At 46.9% G+C, this 25,203-nt stretch overlaps 1 protein-coding gene across 1 annotated transcript in view; it reads right to left on the bottom strand.

Moving 5' to 3' along the window:
* The window catches only part of LOC142786498 (rho GTPase-activating protein 45-like), a 192,512-nt gene that overhangs the window by 13,657 nt on the left and 153,652 nt on the right, over positions 1 to 25,203 (bottom strand). Inside the window, exons 15-21 of the mRNA XM_075884225.1 lie at positions 24,617 to 24,802; positions 23,534 to 23,664; positions 21,936 to 22,310; positions 16,882 to 17,171; positions 13,160 to 13,353; positions 12,234 to 12,323; positions 1,048 to 1,325 (exon numbers count right to left, since the gene is read on the bottom strand). Coding sequence (XP_075740340.1) covers positions 1,048 to 1,325; positions 12,234 to 12,323; positions 13,160 to 13,353; positions 16,882 to 17,171; positions 21,936 to 22,310; positions 23,534 to 23,664; positions 24,617 to 24,802 — 1,544 coding nt within the window. The remainder of the gene's footprint in view (positions 1 to 1,047; positions 1,326 to 12,233; positions 12,324 to 13,159; positions 13,354 to 16,881; positions 17,172 to 21,935; positions 22,311 to 23,533; positions 23,665 to 24,616; positions 24,803 to 25,203) is intronic.

The raw sequence follows: 25,203 nt of genomic DNA, 5'->3' as shown, positions 1-25,203 counted from the left end.
AATAAAGACGCATACGGTACTAAAAACGCATGCGATGACCCGTGTAAGTTTTCATGCCTGCATATTGTCCTTCAATGATACTGTTCACGGATAACAATAGAAGGGAGTAGTTGTGCTATCGTCTGACGAATGTCTAACGATCGATAGAAGTGCGCGATAAAACCGGTGGATTACCCCCAATGTGGTTACAGTGATTTCTTGCACCTGCAGCAGTTCGTTGCAGCACTGTTCGAGCGCCGCTGGCGTTTCCATGTGTGTCTCACCGGCGATGTCACTAAGCTTTTATCTCTGGAGCAGCAAACTACAGCACATTAAGTAACAACAGCTTTTGTCGCGCTCCATTCCTGTAAAGGCAACAATGTTTTCTACAAACGCGAGTATCAGTCTCTACCATGCGTTCTAACTGGCGAAATCACTTTGAACTGTCTCTGTTAATATCCCACGAGCTTTTAGCATTGGCGCTGCCGAATTTAAGTGACGGGAAATATGTGAAACGATACCCCAGTTGACAGTTGGCTGCTCGACTTGCAGAATGGAACGCAGCAGTACACCATTATGTGAATGAGGCTGTACCCGTCGTACCCTAACGCCCTCGAGTCTTCAAATATCCGGATGAACGCTAACCTTTACATGGCACAAAAACGAGCCAACGCACGCACGCACCGTGCAGAAAGGCGCTTTGGTGGGTGCAGCGATGAGGGCTAGTTGTGCCGCCATGGCGAGCTGCAGCACTTTTGAGAACTAAAAAAATTAAACAAGCAAAAGCAAACCTGGCGACATGGGGAGCGGTGGCATGAGCAGGTCGTAAGTTTATAGAGCAAGTCGTGGACATACATGACACGTTCGCCGGGCTACTGAAGTAGTGACCTCTCATTCATGTTTCTCGTACACTGCAATAAACGTAAACTCTTCAAGGAGAAACTCCAGCGTCCTGCAAATTGTATTTTCTCAATGACTAAAGGATAACAAGAGCATAGAAAGGTGTTAGGGTGTCTGGCGAAGGGCCGACACTTGGCATATCGCTCCACTTTTCAATGGCGAGCACACCTGTTGTGAAGAAGACGATGTGGTTGTACTCCAGGTGTCGCGCGTGCAGCTTCTCGCCTCGACCCTCCGGGCTGCGGATCTGCGTGGAGGAGGCACAGGCGCCACCGGCTCGGCGGCATCCTCTGATGCACTTGAAGGCGCACCAGGTCTGTCCAGGCCTCCGCTGCTGCTGCTGCCGCTGTTGGCCAGAGGCGGTTGATGTAGGCCACCTTCGTCGCTGGCCTCGGACTCGGCGTCTTCAGAACCACCGCCACTGCACCAGTGATGTGCTGCGCCACCTGCGCACACACATGTAACCACAAATCAGCGAACTCACTGATGAGTCGACTCACTTTGAATAACTCAGAGTGAGATCGAGCAGTGAGCCTGAGTACGAGTGAGCCATATAAGCACAAAATATATTTCATGAGCAATTCCGAGTGAGCTCCACAAGTGTGCCCACGAAGGTGCAAAAGCCTGCCCCATGTTTCGCTGATCAAACCAGTCGTGGGCATTATATATATATATCGGCATTATATTATATATGATCCTCTAAGTCGAAGCGCACTTAGAGTATTGGACTTCATAAGCCCAGTGCTTGAATCTCTCAACTAGGAAGATGGCTACACACACCTCATCATTTTGTGAATAAGTCAAGGCTGCATCAGTAATCTAATGGAATGCCAGAAGACTAAAATCACGCCTTTAAGATTTTTGCCAGTTTGTGTATACAGTCAGCTGCTGATTTTTCGGACACCCGAATTTTCGGACATGCCCGATGATTCGGACATCTTCGCGGCACCGCCACAAGCCCCATAGAATCAATGTATAAGAAAGTCTGAAATTTCGGACGCTCGAACCCACCAGAGTCCAATTTTCTGGACTTTCTGACACAACGGAAGGTTGGAAACCACCACTGACCTCCTGTGGAAACCACCACAAATGCGTCACACACGATTACGATCACATAAATGAGCGCGCCGGTTTACTGTGGCGACATCTGTTGCTTGGACTCGATCGTTAGCGGATAAACACACACAGCCTCCGAGATTCCTAACACTGGCTGTGTTTATCGTGCAAGGGTGCTTCGCTGACAATCGAGACTATCCAACAGGAAATGTTTTGGCGCCAATAAAGTTCCTTTCGCTTTAGCGCTTGTGCTCTTGCGTGCCACTCTGGCTTCCCGCGCAGCGCTTTCGCGAAGCGTTTCACCACTTCGACCTAGAACTAAGTGTCACACATCGATTCGGTCTGGCCACGCTGGCTATCTTGAATGCTCACCAGCGCCACCTCCGGAATACCTGAGGCACCGTCGCCTGCCGTCGCGCCGTTTTGTTTACGCAGCCCACATGGTGTTTGGCTAGCCTAGTGCATGGTTATGCGATCGTGTGCTCTGCAACGCTAAGCCTAGATGCTTCGACGCTCGTCAGCAAACTCCTTTGTTCACATCGTGAGGATTTCACTTGCCTGCGATGGCCCCCACTCCGCCTTTGTCGTCCTCGCCAATGGCATCAAAGTGCAGAAAACAGTACCGTCGGTTAACTACGGAGAAGACAGCCGCCATTATTAAGTTAGTGAAGAGTGGCCGATAGCAGGCTGACGTGAGCAAGGAGTTCGGCATTTCCAAACAAACAGTTTCCGATTTCCTGAGGAACAAAGACAAGATTTTGGAAGTGGCCTAAAAACCATCTGGTGTTCAAAAGATGAATGCCAGCCAAGGTGTTCATCTAAAGCTTGAGGACGCTCTCGTCGTGTGGCTTAATTCAATGATTGCCAAGCGGTTGCCAGTCTCTGGCTGCATCTTGAAACAAAAAGCGGAAACTCTCGCACTTCAAATGGACATCAAGGATTTTAAATTCAGTGATGGATGGCTGAGAAACTTTAAGCATCGGAATGACCTCAAGTTCAAGAAGATGTGTGGCGAAAGCGGCGCCGTCGACAGTGCCGTTATTGCGCAGTACCGCAGCGGAAAACTCCAGTCTTTTTTGAAGCAGTTCTCTGCTGACAACATTTTCAACTGCGACAAAACTGGCTTGTTTTACAAGCTGCTGCCAAAAAGAACACTCACTTTTGCTGGTGACTGATGCCATGGTGGCAAGCATAGCAAAGAACAGCTGACGGTTTTTGTCGGCAGCAACATGTCTGGCAGCGAGAAACTTACTTTGTTAGTAATCGGGAAGTCCAAGAGCCCAAGGTGTTTTAAAGGGGCAACGCTGCCAGTGTTATACGAAGCCAACAAAAAGGCATGAGTAACACAGCAGTTGTTCGAGAGTTACTTCCGCAGGATGGACAGGAAGTTCGAACAACAGAACAGGCATGTTCTGCTCTTCGTTGACAACTGCGCTGCTCATCGTCCCATCAATATCTTGAAGGCTATCCAGCTGGAATTCATACCGCCCAACACGACTGCAATCCTCCAACCGATGGACCAAGGCGTTATCCGTATTCTGAAACTTTTGTACCGTTCACGTATACTCAACCGCATGGTGCTGTGCTCGGAAAACGGGAAAGGCTACAGCGTTGACCTTCGGTCTGCTGTTGGAATGCTTGTGGACGCATGAAAGGCAGTAACGCAAGACACCCTTCGCTACTACTATCGCCATGTGGGCTTCGTACTCGACACAGAGGCAGCAGACTTGCCTGAAGAAAGCGACAGCGTCACTGACTTGTGCCCTCTCATGGACGATATCAACGACCTCCGCTCTGCTGGTGCTTCCATGCCCACAGAAATAACTTTTGAGCGGTTCATCGATGCTGACAACGAGCTCGACTTCTGCGCAGAGCTAACCGATGACGAAATAGTCAGTCAGGTTATGACGGATTCAGACGACTCCGATGTCGAAAAAGAGGAACCAACGCCTACGCCACCTACAACCGCCGAATTCATGCGAACATTGATGACACTGTCTTGGTGTACAGTGATGACATGACCCTCGCTCAGATTGAGGCGAATGTGATCACATGAAAGCGGAACGTCATTCAAACAAGGATCAACAAGTTTTTCAAGCCACTGCAGCTCTAACACCGGCTGCCCTGACGGCACTCGCGGTCGGCTGCATTCATTTTTTTTAACGGCTCTTTTCAGAGCCACCCCACTGATGCTTTGGCAGAGTTACGGAAGTCTGGTACTTCGACCTTAACCCTCTTGATCCGAGAAATATCAATGAAATGGTGTGTTTTTTGCTTGCATTCAGAAATATTAGCAAAATGGTGCGTTTTTCTTGCTTGCATTGAAAACTATCAGTAAAATAATGCGTTTTTTTTTGCTTGCATTCATTTTTTAGGACTGCTCGAATTTTTGGGCGGTTTTTCGCTCCCTAGAGGGTCCGAAAAATCGGCAGTTGACTGCACCAATGTGCTTCCACTCATCGTCATTTGTGAACCCAATTTGCCAAAACCACTAAGACTTTTGGGGTACAAGCTGTCATGTCTTCAACAAACAATGTGTGCAGCAAAATCACCGTCTTTGTTCGTTGCGAACTGAAATATGTTGTGCAAACAGTTGCGCCTTATGATGACAATCAGTATGTCGGCATGACTGTGAAAAAGAACAAACTCATGTTTACTCTCACAGGCATCTTTATATCGCCTTTGAATATACTCGTTTCTCGAAAATTAGCAGATATTTTGAAAGTGGATCACGCACCATGAATCATCGTAGGTGTATTCAATGTGCATCATCATGCATGGGGAAGTACGTGGACAAATGCAAGAAAATGAAGGTTAGCAAACATCACCTACAACAGTGGCCTTTCTCTCCTGAAAGGCGGTACAGTAAAAGCTTGTTAATTCGGATTTCACGGGACCGTAAAAACTGTCCGAATTAACCGAATGCCGAACTAACGAATGAACAGGGAAAACAACATTTAAAATCAAGCTGCAGAAGCATACCTTTATTTGTTGAAGTATTTGTAATTGTCGTCTACATTTTCGCACAGATTCCGGCTGACATCACAATTTTTCTTAACTGTTTTGAATGGCCAACAGCACGCAAGTTGTCGGGAGTGTTCAGGCAAGCGTCCTCTAATATTAACAGCGCCTCCGACACTTCCCTTGAGGTGTGATGAGGTCGCGGCTGTATCTCCTCGCATGATTCTTCGTCGGAATCGTGGTCTTCATGGGCGCCCGTGACATCATTAATAATCTCTTGATCGGTCAGGAGACCACTCGTGGCGACACCATGATCAATCGCGATGTAGTCCTGAAAGGTTACATCTGTGGGAAGGACAGCATCGAAAGTCGGGCAGTCATCGTCGGTGGACTCGGCTGACACCTCCTCGATGCCATCGTCAGCTACTGCTGCATGCTCGGGCCTCACAAAACCGCTGTGCCGAAAACAGTTGGTGATGACTTGCGGTGGAGTGTTTTTCCACATGTGGGCGATGATGTGCACTGCGCCGAGTAAGTCCACTTGATACAACTTTCCAGCTTCTGAGCATAGGATCATTCGCTCTAGCAGGTGCTTGTGGTACTTCGACTTCACGTAGTGAATGATACCCTGGTCCATCGGCTGAAGAGCAGACGTAGTGTTGGGTGGCAAAAAAACTACTTTGATGCTCTTCAGTTCGACTGTACAGTTATGGGCACTGCAGTTGTCAACAACCACAATTATCTTGCGGTCTTTCGACGTGAAGTGCCGGTCCAACTGCTGCAGCCAGCCGCGAAAAATGTCCGATGTCATCCATGCCTTCCTGTTCGCTGTGTACTCGACAGGAAGGCTTTTGACGTTCTTAAAACAACGTGGCTTAAGCGCCTTCTCGACGACAAGTAGTGGCAAGCGCTCCGTGCCAGTCATATTGGCGGCAAGAAGCACAGTTATCCTTTGCTTGCACCTCTTGCCACCAATGCACGCATCCCCTTTGAAAGTCACCGTCTTGTCGGGCAGAGCTCTGCAAAATAGAGCAGTTTCATCTGCATTGAACACGTCACGTGGCTCATATGCGGTGATGTGCTCCAGCAGCTTCACATTTCTCCACTCGGTGGTCACGCTTTCGTCAACACTGGCCTTTTCGCCGCACACACTCCTGAAGACAAGTTCGTGTCTCTCTCGAAACCTCGCAAACCACCCTTCTGACGCTTCGAACGATTCAATGTTCATCATTGCAGCGTACTTCTCCCCTTGCGCCATGATGAGAGGTCTGCTCAAAGGCAGATGCGCGTTGCGACAGTCAGTAATCCACCGGAGCAAAGCTTCTTCGAGCTGGGGATGAGCTGCGGTTCGCAACCACTTTCTAGAGGCATGAAACTTCTTGCTTTCGAAGGCCCGTAGAATCTGTTGTTCATTTTTCACGTACATTCCCAACGTGCTCCGCTTCACGTTGTACTTGGTCATAACCTGCTGTCACGATTCGCCGTTCTTCAGTGCTTCCAAAATTTCCACTTTAGTCGCCAAGTTCTTCGCGTCGTAGTTCTGCCACTTTTTCGGCGTTGCCATCAGTGTAGCACACGATGGTGGTGGCATGCAAATACGGTCACAATGGAAGAAAAAGAGAACTCCGCAAGAAGAGATGGTTCCGACACGACAACACAAGGGAAAATGGCGTCGGAGGCGCTGAGTGGAGAAGAAAGAAGACGCCGACGTTCAGTGACGCTGCGATCGCCCCACTAGTTGATGATGATGGCGATGCCACTCAGGTTTCGGTTTCCCTCCAGTGGTGCCAGCGCTGCTTTATCACACTTTTGTGTAGCAGGAGCCGTCAGCATTTGTCCGAATTAAGCGGTGCGGAGCCGAATTCTGACGAAATAATGAAGGTTTGGTCCCATAGATTAACATGCACTTTGGCCGGGACCAATAGAGCCGTCCGAATTATCCGAATTTCCGAATTAAGGGGTGTCGACTTAACGAGCTTTTACTGTAGTCCCACTTTTCTTCAAGGGGTGACATACAGCAGCTGTCTTAACTTTGCTTTTGTCTCCAACTCCCTCGCGAGATACGTCAAGTGGTTTCCAGATGTTGAGACATGAGAAAGTTATCACATTCCAATTTACCTTAACATCAAAGGCTTATCTAGTTGTGGTCCACGGACGAACATTCGAGCACTTTAATGGACCAACTTCAAATCTGACATGGAAGATGCTTGCAGCAATAGCCTACGATCTGGGTTAGAGCAAACAATTAAGAGCACAGTGCAAAACATCACTCACATGGCGTCGATATCTTCCGCACAAGACGACTTTCAAATAGAGTTGGAGCAACTCCGAGCACTTCGACGCCGGGCGGAGCGTCGGCATCGGCGCACGAAATCAATTCACGATCTTAGGGAAGCCAGGAGGACACGAAAGAAGATTCAGTTTCGCAAAGATAGATTAGCGTCAGAACGATAGACAACCTTTTGCCAGTCACTAGACCCTCGCAAGCCACTCTCACACTTTTGGAAAACAGTGCAAGGTCTGAATCACCCTACGGAACAGCGTTTTCCATTCAAAGCTTTGTGCTCTTTCAAGGGCGGCAAGACATCGATGTCGCAGAAGATTTCTGTGCGCAGATCGCCAACCAAGCTGTTCGTCCAGATTCTCCAGTGAGAGGTGACGTCCCTCATTCCCGTGACTACCACATGGACCTTCCTTTTACAATGGAGGAGCTCGAGGTGGCACTAGCTCTCTGCAGGCATTCATTCTCCTGGTCTAGATGGTATTTCGTACCAAGCCTTGTGCAACCTTGGGGAAAATGCAAGGAGAGAACTGCTGAGCCTTTGCAACATCTCATGGCAGGATGGCAATGTTCCTGACGACTGGAAAGAAAGCCGCTTGGTACCCATCTTAAAGCTAGGCAAATCCTCACTCTAACTCACCTCATACCGCCCAACAGCACTGGCCAGTTGCGTAGGAAAGATAATGAAAAGGATGATACATGGCTGCCTGGAGTGGTATCTTGAATACTACAAGATTTATCTGAATTCCATGCCTGGTTTCCGATGTGACTGCTCTTCCATTGACAATGTCGTTGATCTAGTTTTGCACATTCAGCACGAAATATCCTGTAAGCGACTATCTACAGCTTTGTCTCTAGATGTAAAAGGCGCGTATGATAATGCACTACATGAGGCCATTTTGGGTGCTCTTGCGGTAGTTGGCCTTGGTGGTCGAGTCTTTCGGTGGATTTCGAGTTACCTGGTTGCACGGTAATTCTTTGTGTTAACAGAAAACAGCCCAACTACGCGACGCTATACTTCCAGGGGTATTCCTCAAGGCGGAGTTCTTAGCCCGCCGCTATTCAATCTTGCACTTATCTGCCTTGCTGAAACTTGCCAAGTACCATTAAAATCTCAATATAAGCAGACGACATCTGTGTCTAGACTTCGGCACTCACACGTCCTCAGATACTTGCCCGGCTTCAAAGAGCAGCAACTATGATTGACAACTACTTGTTAAAACAAGGTCTCAGCATATCACCAGAAAAATGCGCGCTGGTGGCCTTCACTCGCAAAGCAATGACCCCTTATGTCATCTCAATGAGCGGGCGACCCATTTCTCACGCCAGAATTCACCGGTTACTGGGCATCATTATTGATAGGGACCTCTGTTGGAGTTCGCATGTGGCCTATATCAAGAAGCGCCTGACTGCTGTTTCCCAATTGTTCAAGTTCCTGGCAGGAAAGACGTGGGGGATGTCAGTAGACGCAATGATGGAACTCTACAGAGCCCTGTTTCTCGGTTTCCCGAGATAAAGCTTGCCCGTGCTGAGCAATACCTGCAAGAACAATGTTCGTGTTCTACAGGTAGTACAAGCCCAAGCACTGAGAGTGTGCCTTGGTCTGCCCAGGTGTACATCAACAGAGGCAACAATTGTAATTGCTGGTGACTATCCAATACAAACTCACATTGCTGTAGAAGTCCTGAGAACGCACATCAGACACTTTGTGCATGCTCTCTGTCATCACCTTGCACTGTTGCCTTCAGAGAGGCACCAAGCATTGTTCGCTAAAATGATTGTGAAGTACAACGACAAACTTCCCTCAGGCTTCACTCCTGCATATAAACCATTGATAACCCCTTGGTGTCTTATTCGAACCACAGTGCATCTTAGTGTATCAGGGATCCGGAGAAAATCTGAGCTTTTGTCACCCATGCTGAAACAACTGTCTCTGCTTCTTCTGCACAAGGAATATTCAGACAGTGTACATATATATATATCGATGGCTCCACGAACCGCCAGTGTTTGTCCGGTGCAGTAGTTGTTCCAGCAAGAGGTGTTACTATCATCTTTAGGACTGACCACTCCACAGCGTCTACAGCAGCGGAACCAGCTGCTTTGTGCGCTGCACTTTGTGTGGTCAATCGGGAACCACTGCAACAATGGTCGATTTTCAGCAACTCAAGGGCTGCCCTAGAATCTGTGCTCTCAGCACTGCGTCACAGGCAGTGCGAACAGCTTGTTTTCGAAATTCGATGCCGTCTCCACACTTTACACAAGAAAGGGCATCATGTGACGTTTCAGTGGCTGCCAAGTCACTGCGGCGTCATAGGGAACGAACATGCCGATACTGCTGCGCGGGCAGCTCTTGAAGGAACACGAGAAGAAGCCATACCACTTTCGCGGACCGACGGTGCCAGTAATCTTCGATGGCTTGCACGGGAAATCGCGCTTTCACTGTGGTGCCCACCAAGCAACCAGACCACCCAGACGAATCGTCAACACCACCTGTCCTCTTTGATGGCTCTCCGCATGCCCACTGGGCTCGACCGAAGAGAAGCCACCCTTCTTCATCACTTATGGCTAGGGGTGGCATTTACAAAATTTTATTCATTTATCATAGGAATGACCGACAATGCCCTCTGTGATGCTTGTCGTTGCGAAGAAACGCTACACCACATTCTGTGTGACTGTACATTGTATGACATCCAGAGACAGTCACTGGTGTCCGTTCTTGCGTGCATCGATAACAACCAAATGTCTGTGGACACTATTCTCTCAAGTGTCCAAGAGAAGACATTGCAACAGAAGGCGACAAAAGCACTGTTGAAATTCCTATGTGACACGGACTTGAATAAGCGGCTGTAACAGCAATGTCACACACCATGAAGGACAAGACTGGACTATGACTGAGTGTGCGCGCGTGTGCTGCTTAATGTGCTGTGTTTATCTCTCTTCCCTCTCTCCTCTCTATCTTCCATGTGCAGGGTAGCACACCGGCTGCCTATAGACTGGTTAACCTCCCTGCCGTTCTTTTCTTCCCATTTTCCTTCCTCTCCCATCTTATTTCGTTCAAGCCCTTTGGGTAGTTACTGAGAGCCAGCTTTTTTTTTTCATCTCTGTCGTCCAATAAATCCTCTCCACCTCTCTCACTTTTCGCTTAAAGCTCCTTGTTGCTCTTATCTAAATTGCTGCCATATGTCGGCCTTCATGCGCATGTCTCCATGTTAGAGGCGCGGTGCAGTACGCACGGTCTGCGTGTGTTTACGAATATGTGTGAGTAAGGCGTATATGTGTGAGTAAGGCGTATCGATGTGAAGCGCGAGTACCGACGTATTGCTGTGTCTCTTGCTGCACACAAAGAGAAACTCAAATGAAGAAAGATAAGCCATAAACCTTACCCCTTGTTATTTTTCCAGCTGAGGACCTTTCCAGCATGTGCTCTGGCTCCTGCTTCCGAAACACGTGTTTGCATTCCCCTTTCTAAGCAAGTAAGACCTGCGATAGCATTTGTACTTCGGTTTCCTCAAACTGCTACAGGCCAAAGCAAGACAGTTCTTGCAACGTTTTCACTAGCAGCCATTTAATAAGTAAAGGTGACTCGTATGCTTTGTGCAAGTCATGTTCGCGCAACAAGCTTTACTGCAGCTAATTCCATGTGCCTGCATTTCGTTGAGTGTGCAGAACACTTCAAATCCTTAAAAAACGTTCGCAGTCATGCCCAAGTCATTTCACTAAATGGCAGCTTGTCACTTTCCAGAAGAGAAAACAAAACAACACGAAACAAACAAGCAGACAGACGAAAGGGCGCAAAGAAGCACGGACGGGCTGACGGATGCTTCACCCGACTTATCCTTCACTCCTAGGATATGCTGTGACACCGTTTTTATTGACATGCAATGCAATGCAACAGGCTACTACGACGACATGGGACATATGACCCACTGTGTAAGTAGCTTCACCCCTAAAACTGTTTTGCTGCGGCGTGCAGCAAAACACAGTTGCAGCAATATCAGGGAACACGAGTACAAATGCTATTGCATGTCTTACTTGCTTAGAAAGGAGAGTGCAAACACGTGTTTCAGGAGCAGTAGCCGAAGAAATTGCTGAAAATGACATCAGTTTGAAAAAATAACAAAGGGCAAAGTTTACGGCTTATCTTTCTTTGTTCAGCATTCTGAGTTCCTTTCTGTGTGCAACAAGGGATGCAGCAATACGTTGGCATTGCAATATCAGCCAATACACACCTCACATCGACATGCCTTACGTATACATATACACTGAAAACTTCTTATAACCAAGTTGTATCTTACAAGAAAATAAGTTTGTTATACTCAAAAATTCGTTATACAGGTTATTTCTAGCACTGTATATATTGCAAGACTCTTTTCCAATTACTTCGTTATAAGCAATATTTTGTTATATCCGAGTTTGTTTTATCGGGGTTTGAATGTACGTAAACAAACACGGACTGTGCGGACTGCGCTGCGCTCGAGCTTTTAACATGACAGTATGCACACGACGGCCAATAGATGGCAGAAATTTTGCCTAAGCTTTATAGAGAAAGGCACACGATTTGATTGTAGCAGTCAAAACTTGAACTTTATGACGGTGAGTTTCATAATCCTTATCAAAATATTTCGTATGCCATTCCAATACTTCCATATATTAGCTTAGAGAAGCCATACGTTTTCTGTGAGATTAATAAGGAAACATACATAATTATTGGAATGACATACGGAACATTTTAGTAGGAATCGTAAGACAATACAAATATGAATATAATAAATTGAGTCAGTAGTTGGGGACGCTAGTGCTTTAGGGTGGGGGGATGAGCACTGATACATATCCTTGCTTTCTGCAACCGTTCCCTCTCTATAGAATGATCATAAATGTATTTCTATGCATCGCTTCTAGGTTTATGTGTTTAAATTAACTGCCTCACGAAATTTTCCCTTCACAAGGTTTCCAAGATGTGCGAAGAATACAGTTTTTTCCTTAATATTAAAGACCGCAATACACCTTCTGAAAGACCTTTACATGTCGATGCAAATTTCAGTGCATCAGCACTCACCTGTTAACTGGCTGGCGAGTACAACAGGTTCGGCGGCATCGTCACTGTCCTGGCTCTGCGTCGTCGCTTCATCTGGCAGCGTACACTCAACTGCATATGTATGTGCAGAACACATCAGCAACAGATGTCAGTGAGGGTGCCATTGCTCACTGCATAACACTTGGCCAGCCTCAATATAAACACTAGCCTTGTGCCCCACACATCAGACCACATCGTATGGTTTTAGTGAAATCGTATGTGCCACACAAGTTGATAATTACATATGCAAGCATACACATGTGCAGACATAATTTCTGCCTTGTTTTAAAAGAGCCAAACGGTATGTCTTCATGAGGTCTGAGCTGTTAACTGGCTGGCGAGTACAACAGGTTCGGCGGCATCGTCACTGTCCTGGCTCTGCGTCGTCGCTTCATCTGGCAGCGTACACTCAACTGCATATGTATGTGCAGAACACATCAGCAACAGATGTCAGTGAGGGTGCCATTGCTCACTGCATAACACTTGGCCAGCCTCAATATAACACTAGCCTTGTGCCCCACACATCAGACCACATCGTATGGTTTTAGTGAAATCGTATGTGCCACACAAGTTGATAATTACATATGCAAGCATACACATGTGCAGACATAATTTCTGCCTTGTGTTAAAAGAGCCAAACGGTATGTCTTCATGAGGTCTGAGCGAAAATGTCTCTGAGAGGTTTGACACGTAAAGGCCCGACTACAAGTACCCGCCGCAGCGCGTCGATGCATGTCTATTTGATGCGGAACCACACCCTTTTCTTTATGAAGAGAGTGGGTGCGCAGCTTCCCGTAGTCACGCACCTTCTCTCTCTATATATATGATACAGCACTTGGCGGCACGACAAAAAGCCCCACGCTGACGCGCTGCATTGGGTGCGTGTGGTCAGTCGTTTAACGACTCACCGTCACCAGCCGACGAGCACCGCCTGAGCGTGACAGCCTCGAGTAGGGTGTAGTGTTCCTCGGCTACTTGCGGCTCCTGTTTGTGGCGTGGAGTCTCGTCCGGAAATATGCGGTCCACGTACATGATGAGTAGCTCGATGACGCGTGTCTGGTGCACCGTGTCCACCAAAGAGCTCAGTGAGGCGCTGCCCTCACTACGAAGAGCAGTGCAGAGAAGATTAGATTGACCAGCCACCTCATCACCATCATCATTTACTCATCATCAGTATCTCATATCATAAGTATTACTCAAGAAATCTTAAAACGAGATTCTTTTAGTAATGCTTAAGGAGAAAAGTGGTTTCGCTCATACTTTGTTAACTGCCCTTGTAGAGCTACAGATGGGCAATTTTGCCGCATGAGCACTTACTTGCCCATGAAGAAAACGGGCAAACAGAAAATGCAAGTGGCGCCACCACACCAAAGTTTCTGCATCAACTGACGTGATGTAGTGAAACTTGAAACTTTGTGACACATTTCATTTTTCTTGGTCAGGCATAACGCCATAATACATCTGCACTGAAGAGCCAGATTTCTTGAAAACAAGCAGCACAGTTGGTGAAGAAAGCACAACATGGGCAAAAGTATATGAGCCCTCTGTTGATCTATGACAGCGAAACGATGATGCTTGCGATCAAGGGTGATCATGCCAGGCGGGTCAGACAATAGATGCATGCAGATCCACTTTGGCTACAGCTTCCAAGCGTCTTTCGTGCGCCACGTACACGCCCGGCTCATTCCATCTCATTTTAGCCACATTTGTCAGCACTGATCGCGCAGTTTCACTTGCACACAGAACAGATGACGCGAGGAGTTACGCTATTGATTTGGACTTTATAGAGAACATGACGATGGCGTCGATGGCAAAGGAGAGCTTAAAAATCAGGGCCTCAACGAACTCGGCGACAAGAGAAAAGTTTGAGCCCCCAGAGCGCATGCGCAGATCATGAGCAACTCTTGGACGCTAGCACTCACGTAGATCCTAGACCCATATATCGAAAGCTAGCGTGGGTCGCCAGGCGTCTTGGATTACCAGCGAGATGGTGCAGACACAGCGCGGGCCACGACACAGTATGGTCGGCGTGTCAGATAACTTTACTTTCGCTGTGTATAGCACCGCGTGTGTTTGACCTAACGCATCTTGCGTTTGAAACAGTTCTCCTTCTGCAGATCTTCTGAACGCAAGGGCGCGCTACCCTACCTGCCTTGGGGACCCATTGTCTAGGGTCTCCAAGTCTTGAACCCAAGGTCTTGAGTCCCTAAGTCTCTAACTCTCCCTCGAATGTCCATATTATTGCTGTTGCAATAAAAAATACGATTGCTTTGTACCAACTACCAACAAAGAAGGAGAGCGACAACAATAGTAACGTTAGAAATTAGTAAGGGAAGAATTAGCGCTTCCCCTTTAAACATCTCTCTAACTGCTTTGTTTTGCGCCAAGTAACCATATTCTTACAGTTGCTGGTTACTCCCTTCAGTGTGGTGCCGAACCACGCTCGCTTGTAGGCTTTAAAGAAATATCGCCATTTTTTTCTTTTCTTTACTGTGAGCTACAAAAGTACAAAAAAAAACAGAGTTGAACTATTCAAGCCGTCATGAATAGTCCCTTTCTTACTGGGAGGAGTATCCCATATATATGCCCCATGGCGCTACACTCGATGATGATATATTGCTGCAGAGACTAACTACATGATCCGGCATTGTGAATTAAGGATCAGCATCCACGGTCTTGCGCGCGCTCGTGCTTCTGGCAGTGCAACTCCTGCCTCTCGTGCACGGGCACGAGTCAGTGTGCGTTTGACCTGCGAAAAAGAAGAAGACGTGCTCACTGACGAGCAGTTCTGTTTTGGAACGCTCTAGTGGACTCATTCATTTTCTTGCACCAAGATTTTATGGCACAAGTTCGCCCATAATAAACTAGTTTTTGGTGTTTCTCCTCTTGAATCTGTTATATCTGGTGGAGGTGCTGGGTATGATTGAAAGCCTCCTTGGTGCAAGAGAGCGGAGCTCCGACCCTTGCCGATTGTAACCTAGTAAACTGACTCCAGTAAACCAGTGTTCAAGCCGCCGCCTTTGAGGAGAGCCGCCTGAATTTGGATCTCTCCCCAGTGCTCCAGCAACACAGGCAGCATCCACAGATAACAACAAAATGATGGCTTGCCAGGTGACAGCATTGGAACTTATCCTGTCCCTACCGTGTATGCGTGAGCCCTTCCACGAAATGCTGGAAACTTTTGCCGAGGTAATACCTCGGTAGGCTTGGATAGTATGTCAGCATCTATGGTTAGCACCTAACCAACGAAACCCAAACATACGTGGTGTCAACATGTCAATCAAACTGCTGCAGGACACGCGACAAAGCGTTCGTGTTAAAGGTGTTGACGGCTGTATATTGAAGACATGTCCCGCCTTTTCAGACGCGCCAACCCGAACATGACCGAAGAGAAAAAGCTGCATCACTTGATGCAAAAAGATTACTTATGCAATCGTTCGTTTTCAAGAGCTGGTTTCCCGCATCAGCCTAGATCACCAGCGCCTGCTCGCAATAGATCACCAAGCCCTCGGGGATGAAGTTCACCTTCTCCATCATCAACCTTAACACACCATCGTTCAGGCAGTCCCCGTCAGGGAAACTGAAGCCAGCGACCTGGGGAGGCAAGGTCGTTGATGTCCGACCAACTGAAGATCCTCTGTCAAGGGCCCAGTACAGCAATAATAAGCGGAATACAAAGACTAAGTCAAGTAAAGACAAAATTTCTTCAGACTTGCGCTTAACCATAGATGGGTGTGAATTGAACGTTTTAGTTGACACAGGTGCTGATTATTCGGTTTTCAGTTATGCTGCCGTAAAGGATTTAAAGAAAGTTTTGAGGCCTTGGAGTGAAGCCTAAATACATACGTACGGCTGGCGGTCATCTCATCACACCTCTGGGAAGATGTACCGCGAAAATTGGAACTTACAGTGCTATTTACGTTGAAGATTTTGTCTTACTTTGAGAGTAATCTAGGGATGTAATAGTGGGAATGGATTTTCTCCTAGCAAACGGAGGTATAATCAACCTGCAGAATTTCAGTGTCTCATTTTTAATGAAACTGGCCATAGACACAAAGGAGCCTGAGTATACTGCATCACGTGTTGTAGATTGTGATGTTACCGTGCCACCCCGGTACAGCCTAATGGTCAGTGTACGAAATGAAGCATTCGTTGACTCTGAAGGTATAGCAAAAGTAAAACAGTGCGGAAATTGTCCACATTATCCGTATGAAACCCTATTATGAGAGACAATGAAAAAGCTTCCTTGTTTGCCTCCCCCCATCCCGCATCAGGACGATGCTTATTTCGAATGGGGCTAATGCCACAGAAACTAACTACATGATCCGGCATTATGAATTAAGGATCAACGTCCACGGTCTCATGCGCGCTCGTGCTTCTGGCAGCGCAAGTCATGCCTCTCGTGCACGGGCACGAGTCAGTGTGGGTTTGACCTGCGAAAAAAAAGGAGACGCGCTCGCTGATGAACAGTTCTGTTTTCGAAATGCTCTAGCGGACTCATTCATTTTTTTTGCACCTAGTTTTCAGGGCACACGTTCACACATAATAAACTAGTTTTTAATGTTTCTCCTCTTGAATCTGTTATAGTATCAGTTTACACATGCGTCTTCCTGTGTCTATCAATACTTGCCTCGTTCGTAAAAGGGTGGGACCAAACACGATGGCGAGGTTTCCTGCAGGCATCTGGTTGAGGTGGGAGTGCGCCGCCACACGCGCCAAGTGACGCAGCAGTGCTGCGAGGGTGCGCGCGTGCAGAGGCGGCAATTGCGCCACCAGTGATCGCAGTGCTGCCACCACGGCCTCTTCCTCTTCGTCGTCGTGATGATGGTCGCCTTCGTCCTTGTCGTCCTCTCCCAAGTCTTCTTCATCCTCTTCCGGATGGTGGTGATGGTGGGGGACGTTGGTCCCACCCGGATGCTCCTGCGCACGCACGTCATCACCCATGACCATTATCACCTCCTAAGGAATACTCGTCTATGCAGTGGTTCTGTCTGCTTACAAAGCAAGCAACTCAGTACCCGTCGCACCAGCTTGTAATTGAGCACTAATGCTCAATAACAAGCTGCTCACTAATGCTCAATAACATCCATCTTGATATTTGAAGTTTGATAGTAATATTTGTGAAACGCCGTAGTTGATGTCTCTGAAAAGTTAGATCACCTGGGGTACATTAAAGCAAAAACTTTACCGGCCTAGTCAAGAGAGTTTCGCTGTTTATCACCGCATGGCCTTTAAGAAAAAAAGAATCCCCGTTTGTGGGTGAGCGCCATCCTTCTGAAGTCATCATCATCATCATCAGTGTAATCAAACAAAGAACGGATACCCTGTGACACTCCACTCAAGATTTAGTTGTATCCTAGCAGTTGTGCCCGAGACTAAAGTGAGCGTGTTCATCGGCTCATCGGGCTATCTCTCCAAACGCCTTTCCGCAGCGTCCAAAGTTAAAACACAAGAAGCGCGCGCATCTGCTAGCAGAGTAGCACGTGGGCATCTATTGGTGGCTTAGAGGCATGAGGTTTTGTTTTAAAGCTTTCACTTGCATAACTGGGAATCGCTGAGCCACACCACAACACTTTTTGGCGTTAACGTCCCAATCTAATCATTTCGCAGCACGTGATCTTATTGAGAACTGGCAGCTGACCAAAAAACGCCCCCACTCTCTCTAAGGGAATCACAAGAAATGTGAATGCATTGCATAGTCTCCATAACGGTGTTTCGCATGTGAGAACCAAGCATTAGAAGAATAATGTTTTTTATACCGTGCAGACAATAGCGCCGTTCGCCACACGTGGCGTTTTTCTGTCGCGAGAAACGTGTTATGCGTTTCCAGCTCTAGTAGCTAGCATGCACGATAAAAAAATACTATGAAGTGTTCTCGGCTTGGCGTCGCCGTTTCGCAGCGGCGTCTCGAGCACACATTTCCGGATGTTCTTGAGAAACGCTCATCCACGGAACAGTTGAGAGTGAGGCGCGAGCAGACGAGAAAGATGGGTGCACGTAGGAGAGAGAGGGAACGGTGAGAGAAGTACCGGTGAAGCACTGCACCTGTCTTTGTACCCGATGGCAATAATGCAAGCATCTTATCAACAAAAATACTACACAAATGCTGAAAGCACGAATGCTACAAACGCGTTTCAAACGCACTGCATTGAGGCGGTGGCAAGTCACGTCCAAGTCAAGTAGGTTGAGGCTTCGGTTGCTAGGGGCAAGGATAAGCGCATGCGCCCGCAGATGTTGCTGACAGCTGCTGATGCTGACGCATGACATAGTGGGAGTTCCGGTTGCTAAGGAAGAGGGTGATCGATAGATCCCGATGAATGCGTGGCATAGCCCGTCTAAGAAATGCATTTGCATTTAAAAATGCGGGCGTGGAGTCCGTTGTATACAAGCACTGGCCAAGAGAAAAAGGAGCTGCAGACGAGTGCATCGGAAAATTTTAAGGGAGATAAGCAAGCGGGGGCAAGTCGGACAATTATCAGTGCTGAGTGCACCATAGCAGAATGAAATACACTACGGCATTGTTGTTGTTGTTGTTGTTGTTGTTCCTCAGACAGACAGCGATGCGTTTAAGGGGAGATGCGGGTCGAAGACACTTTTTTTTAATATTCATTCGAGAGCAATGAAACTTGAGGTGCTTATAGAACTTTTTATGCTGATTTCGAATATATACGGAGTTGTCTTGCAAGTTGCATACTTTTAGTTTTGCAACATGACAAAGTGAAAAACTTAAGCCCTTTGCCCCCCCTCTTTTCATACCTAAACTTCATTAATTTTTTACAATTGATAGTTCATAATGTTTCAAATGAAGTGTGGAATGCAAACAACTAATTTGGAAGTCCATACAAAATATGTACTAGAAGTGAAAAATTTTAACGTGGGAAGTTCATATTTCTCCTACCCTAGTAAAAGTTTACATAACTCTTTTTATTATATAAAAAGAATATTGAAACTTAAACAAGATAATTGCATTTCTCGTACTTTGGAAAAAATTTGGGAAAAATTTCATGCAGATCTGAGCACCAGAAGTACCCGAAAAAGGAGTGGCACATTGACAAAAATGGCAAAATTTGTGTTTTGAGAAAAAGAAGTTTTAAAGTCAAAATTGCATGTTTATTTATCAAACATGTCATTGAATGTGACGAAATTTGTACACAAGAAAGAAAAATCCTCCTTGTAGTGGCCACTGCCATTAAAATGCGCCAGCACCATAGGTTTGGCCCTCACGGCTCGTAGCCTATGCCTACAGAGCGCGCCGCCACAACAGCTTTCACGTTGACAGCGTAGCTATCGCGCGAGCTCCCGCTGTCGTATGTTCTCCTCGCGGTCAGTCCGTCACCCGCCGCGCTCACGCTGGCCTCCCCGCCTGAAGCTACTCACCGCGAAGTATATGTCGCCGAAAGAATAGTCTCGGGGCACTCACTGTTTGGGCAGTGGAGTTCGACGAACGACGCAAGTCCTTTCCGCTTGTCGGCCGGTTCCTGGACACGTAATCCCAAATGGCGACACGTCGGACACATTGCACCGTGCTCAAGCATGTTCAGTGCTGTCACATCAGCAATCAACGAAGACTCGTCGTCCTGTGATTTTTCTTCGTCTTCGAAGAGTCCGATCTTTTTCTGGGAGGCACTCACATATTCGAATGCCGCGGCAAACTCATCGGGCGCGTCGGCGTCATTGCCACTACGTTTTGCGGCAGCAGACAATCTGTTCGTGGTTTGAGTGTTCGGCTTTGATTTGCGCCGGCGTCCTTGAAATTTGTGCGCCGCGTGAAACTTCACAGGCCGGTGACCGCGCTTCCTACGGCTTTCTTCATCCATAACGAATAAGCACTCGAGAAAAGCGTTGTTCAGCTGTGCTGCTCGACGAGACACGGATTCTGCAAGTAGGCTTCACAGCACACACAGGCGCGCAGCGGCCAATGGCGGCTCCAGATCCGTACCACGTGATTTAAAAGCCAGTCGCGGCGCTCGAAAAAGGCGGCAAAAGCGCGCTTCTCTTTATTATTTCTTGCATTGCAGCAGCGCGGGAAACCGTCGCTATTTGAAGAGTGAGGCTCGGTTCTTCGCCTCATGCGGTCAACAATGGCGAGCAGCGGCGCATTATCAGCGGCAAGGTGCTCGAAGATGACACACTTTCGGCCTTTTGACAGTGCTTTTCAGACGCAATTTTAAAGCATTTCCAGTTGATTCTCGACATAGATTTTTTTTTCAGAATAGTAGAGGTACTATTCTTAACAAAACAGGTGAAAACAAAAAATCGATAATTTTTTAGAAAATTCTCGTTTTTCAACCCGCATCTCCCCTTAAACAGGGTTCGCAAACTTACCGCCCACGGCCCTCCCATGGCTGTCTTGACCCCACACTTTTTTTATGTTCATGAGCTACACATGCATGACTGCCCTAAATAATTGTTTTCAAAGTGCATGCCAAGTCGTTACACTTCTTGAAACATGAAAGTGAAAGAAATACTATAATACACAATCGGCGTCCAGATTGCAGTCATTTTGGACAATGGTATTGACAAGATGTTGTAATTCTGGCATCAAATTTCAATCAGAAATAATCCGTGTACGAGATAGTCGAAAGGCTTCCTTTCAAATGACAACACTCGCTGATAGTTTGTGCATACCTTCATCCCGGCTTTTACGCTCTTCATTGAAACAGCCCTAGCGGGACAAAATTTCGTGAATGCAGCTGAGGCATGCATCTCTTTCTTTTTTTTATCACAGTCACCAGGATCTATGGAGCTGTCACTCCACGCAGCGGTAGCCGTAAAGGCGGCATGGAAGCCCCATCTTCAAGCAATCTGTGGTCATTCCTAAAGCTGCATGAGCGAACAGCGATGACAGGTCCCTTCATCTGTTTTGCTTCCGGGTGCCTAATTTAGCAGCTTGCGTGATTTTACAGATACCAGAGTCAAAGCGAAGCATTTAATTGCACCTTTTCGCATTATTTACAGCAGTTTTCGTGGTCATTCAATGAGATGCATTCATATTTGCCTGTCCTCGCCCGGCACCATGCTCGGTAGTTTAATAATAATAATAATAATAATAATAATAATAATAATAATAATAATAATAATAATAATAATAATAATAATAACAATAATAATAATATGTTTTATGCCACAGAACCCTGATACGATTATGAGAGACGCAGTAGTGGAGGGCTACAGAAATTGAGACCACCCAGTGTCCTATAACATGCGCTGACATCACACAGGGCTCTAGCATTTCGCCTTCATGAATCAAAATGCGAACCGCCACCTCCGGGATCGAACCCACGACCTCCGGGTCGGCAGCAGGACCCCGCAACTCCTATACCACTGCGGCGAGCATAATTTAAATCAATGCGCAAATATTCACGGTGACATGTATAACTGAAAAAAAAAAACCACGGGTCCCCAACCATCTTACACATATATATCACTAGCAGTGCCTCACCTTTCGAACGCACTATTACAGTTGCAGTAATACATTGAAAAAACCTTAAATGTAGGAGACCCAGAATTCTGAGTCGATATCAACCGGATTTACAAAGAACTTGTATCGTGTCTGTTTGAGCATATTACTTAGGTGACTGCTTCGAGATTACGATATTTCTAAATGTTTTTTTGGCTGAAACGTCAGCGACGAACTTTTGAAGAGTGTGTACAGTAAAAGCGAGCGGTACAAAAAGTGTGTACCTTGGCCAGCGCGATGAAGTGCGGGTAGAGACGGTAGGTGAGCAGAGGTTCGGGCAGCTGTCTCAGGTACAGCTTGAGCACGTTGGCGACCACGTGCGGGGGTGAGTCGCTCAGGTCGACCAGGGTGGCGCCGTTTTCGAAGCACTGGCACAGGCGCTCCACCTTGGACTTGACCCCGGAAACACGGTAAAGACCGCGGACACCGTAGCCTCGCGCGTCCATCTCGGCGATGCATCGGCGCACGATGTAGGGCACCTCGTCCGCCGGCTGCCCGCCAAGCTCGACGCCGAAGGTGGTCATCTTGCGCGGCAGCCGCTTGTGGCCGCACCGGATGGCCAGGGTCTCGAGGCACTTCTTGTGTGAGGACAGGCCGCACTGCGATGGAAAGCACAATAATGTATAATGTGTCTGCTTGTCTGTATATCTGTGCTTATCTATCAAGCTACATACCTGTGCATGACTACCGTATGAATGCGATTTACACAAATCTCAGAATATTGTCTAACAATAACCCATGCATATTGCCACAAGGCTATCTTTTTTGCATAGCTCTATAGTGATGCTTTGAAGCTATCCTTGCACATAAAAATACCAATGACATAATAATAATAATAATAATAATAATAATAATAATAATAATAATAATAATAATAATAATAATAATAATAATTGTTGTTCTTCAACGCCACAAAACCACCATATGGTTTTGAGAGACGACGTTGTGGAGGGCACCAGAAATTTCGACCACCAGGGATTTTCTGACGAGCACTTAAATATAAGCACTCTGGCCTCAAGCATTTGCATCTCCATCAAAAATGCGGTCCCAGCGCCTGGAATTTGATTCCGCGAGCTGCGGGTCAGCAGCCAAGTGCCTTAGCCACTAGATCACTGTGGCAGATCCCATCTTTGCGCATCTAAATTCGAGTTTGTTATATTCATCAGCACTGTAAATAGATTTCGTTTATGAAATGCGCTGATACCTATTTTCTCTTTTTTTTTACAATGCAATTTGAGGGGACTGCGACAGATACCGTATTTACAATCATGTAAATATGGTATCTAGGGGGATCTACCTACTCATAAATTCACACATAAATCTGTATGTATAATCCATGTGTTCTCAGCAACCTTTGCCTGCCTTGCATTGAGAAGGGAGCTGGGAGCAGTGGATTGAGAGAGTTGCTGCAACTGAAATGACAAAGTAAACCAGAGTGACAGGAAAAGATTTAGAAGAAAGAGAGAAAGGCTTCAGGTAAACTGCATCCCCCACTGCTGTCGACTGGAACTGAAGACGTGACTTAGCTTGAATAAAGAAACAACACAGATATGACTCCCAGATAAGTTACTAGGAAGAACAGAAGAGGAGATTTAAAGGGATCGAATTGCCGCAGTTTTGCTGTCTGAGGGATTCCAACTGGCTAGAATTATTTTTTTTTTTCAGTTCACGCATCGCACATGTGCAGCATGGTCAAAATCTTACTCTCCACGGCCATTTTAAACATATAAGACAGAACAAAAGAACGCACAGATGCCCACAAGGCGGAGAAGCATACATGCAGCAAACGCACTCATGCCCACAAAGCAAAGTGACTCCGTACCTCCGAGCACTCGACTCCTTGGAAATAGACGTAGGAGTCGCACTCTCGACAGCGAGAAGGCGTGCGTAGCTTGCGGAAAGAGTGCGTCTCGGCGGCCAGGGATAGACACATGGGTCGCCCTGCCGCTCGCTCTGCAACAAAAAAGAATCACACCCGCACATATGTGACTATGCTACATTCGGCCCTTCCTTTCAACAAAAAGCAATGATTCAACAGGTAGGTGTTACAGGTGAGTTGGTATTAAGTGATCAGTAAGACAAAAAGCAGATAAGTGAGACAGCTATTTGATGACTAACTAAGTGCATATGCAGTCATTCAGCTCTTGCTGATCGTTTGAGTAGTTGCATGCAAGATATAGGGACCAACTTTCGGTGCTGCTTTACATTCCTTCCCAAAACCTCAAATACTAATACCTTCTTTTTCTACACTAACGTCATATCCCCTATTCATGCATGACCTGTGAGGACATAGCACTCCCTCAAATGCTTGTCTCTGACATCATGACATGGAATAAATTACATTTTTGCGTTTCATAGAACATCACGGTGACATCGACATCACGTGCTGATTTTCGCTTGGAGTGATCATTAGCTGTCACAATAAAAAGAAGGTGGTGGGGCAAAACATTATACTGTCTCCCACTAAATTGAACCGTGTGTGAATGCGAAGCAGCACTCGTGTTCACTACTGTTTCCATTTACATGTTTCCGCATATGTTTCACTTGTGTGTGGAGTTTTGTATATGTTGTGTATTGTTTATGTTACCTTCCTGCCATTTGTGTGTATTACCATGTGTGTGCCGTCAAGTGAACACTCAGCGCTGCTAGGAGAGTGAAACGAAGCGACAGTGCGCAACATTATATACGAGCGCACGGCTGTGACAGAGAGATAAATAGGAGAAGAGAAACAAAGCGAAGGCAGCACTCTGCTGCCTTCTCAGGCTCACGCAAGGAGAGGGGAAAGATTTGGCGCATATGCAGTGGGAGAGAAGCGGTCGCCGAGGGACAGACACAGCCCCAGGCAAAAGCTGCTTCGCATCTAAAACAGCCGAAATGAAAAACTGTGTGGAAGTCACGCACATACCGTTGTCGTGGTCGGTGTCCAGCTCGTCTCCCGATGAGACAGTGAGCAGCATGGTTCGTGCCAACGCCTGCGGGCTGGCAGCAGGACTCGTGTCTCCCGACCGGTTGCTGCCTTCCGAATCGCTAGTGCCACCGGCCCAGCCCGCCGGGCGCGACGTGGCAGTGGTGCCGCGCAACATGCGGTCAACTGTAAGCATTAAGTCATACAGCAGCACTTAACCCAGAATACTATAGTTACGGCAAACGTTAAAGGACACAGCATAAAAATTAACAAAGAGACAAAAATGGACTCTGATACTTATCACAGGTGTGTGGTAGTGGAAACTGTACGTCAGTGTTCATGCTCCTCGGTGTATTTCTCTAGTTAGCATCACATTTCGTCCTACTGCCAAAGCTGGTCTCAGAGGCCACGTAGAAAGAAGTGGGTGGTCCAGATCTGCTCTACCAGGTGCACAGCAACGATTCGGCTACTCTCAAAAAGACTGTGTTCTTTCTTTGAACTCATTAAATTAATTTTCATCAGTTACTGCGACTATGAATTGGCCTTTATCTTACGTAAACCTATGCTCTAAAATGATATGCATCAAA

The sequence above is a fragment of the Rhipicephalus microplus genome, unplaced genomic scaffold (assembly GCF_043290135.1).
Source record: "Rhipicephalus microplus isolate Deutch F79 unplaced genomic scaffold, USDA_Rmic scaffold_24, whole genome shotgun sequence".
NCBI classification, from domain to species: Eukaryota; Metazoa; Arthropoda; class Arachnida; order Ixodida; family Ixodidae; genus Rhipicephalus; species Rhipicephalus microplus.
The sequence above is the reverse complement of the archived record's forward strand: the minus strand, read 5'-3'. Positions and strand labels throughout refer to the sequence as shown.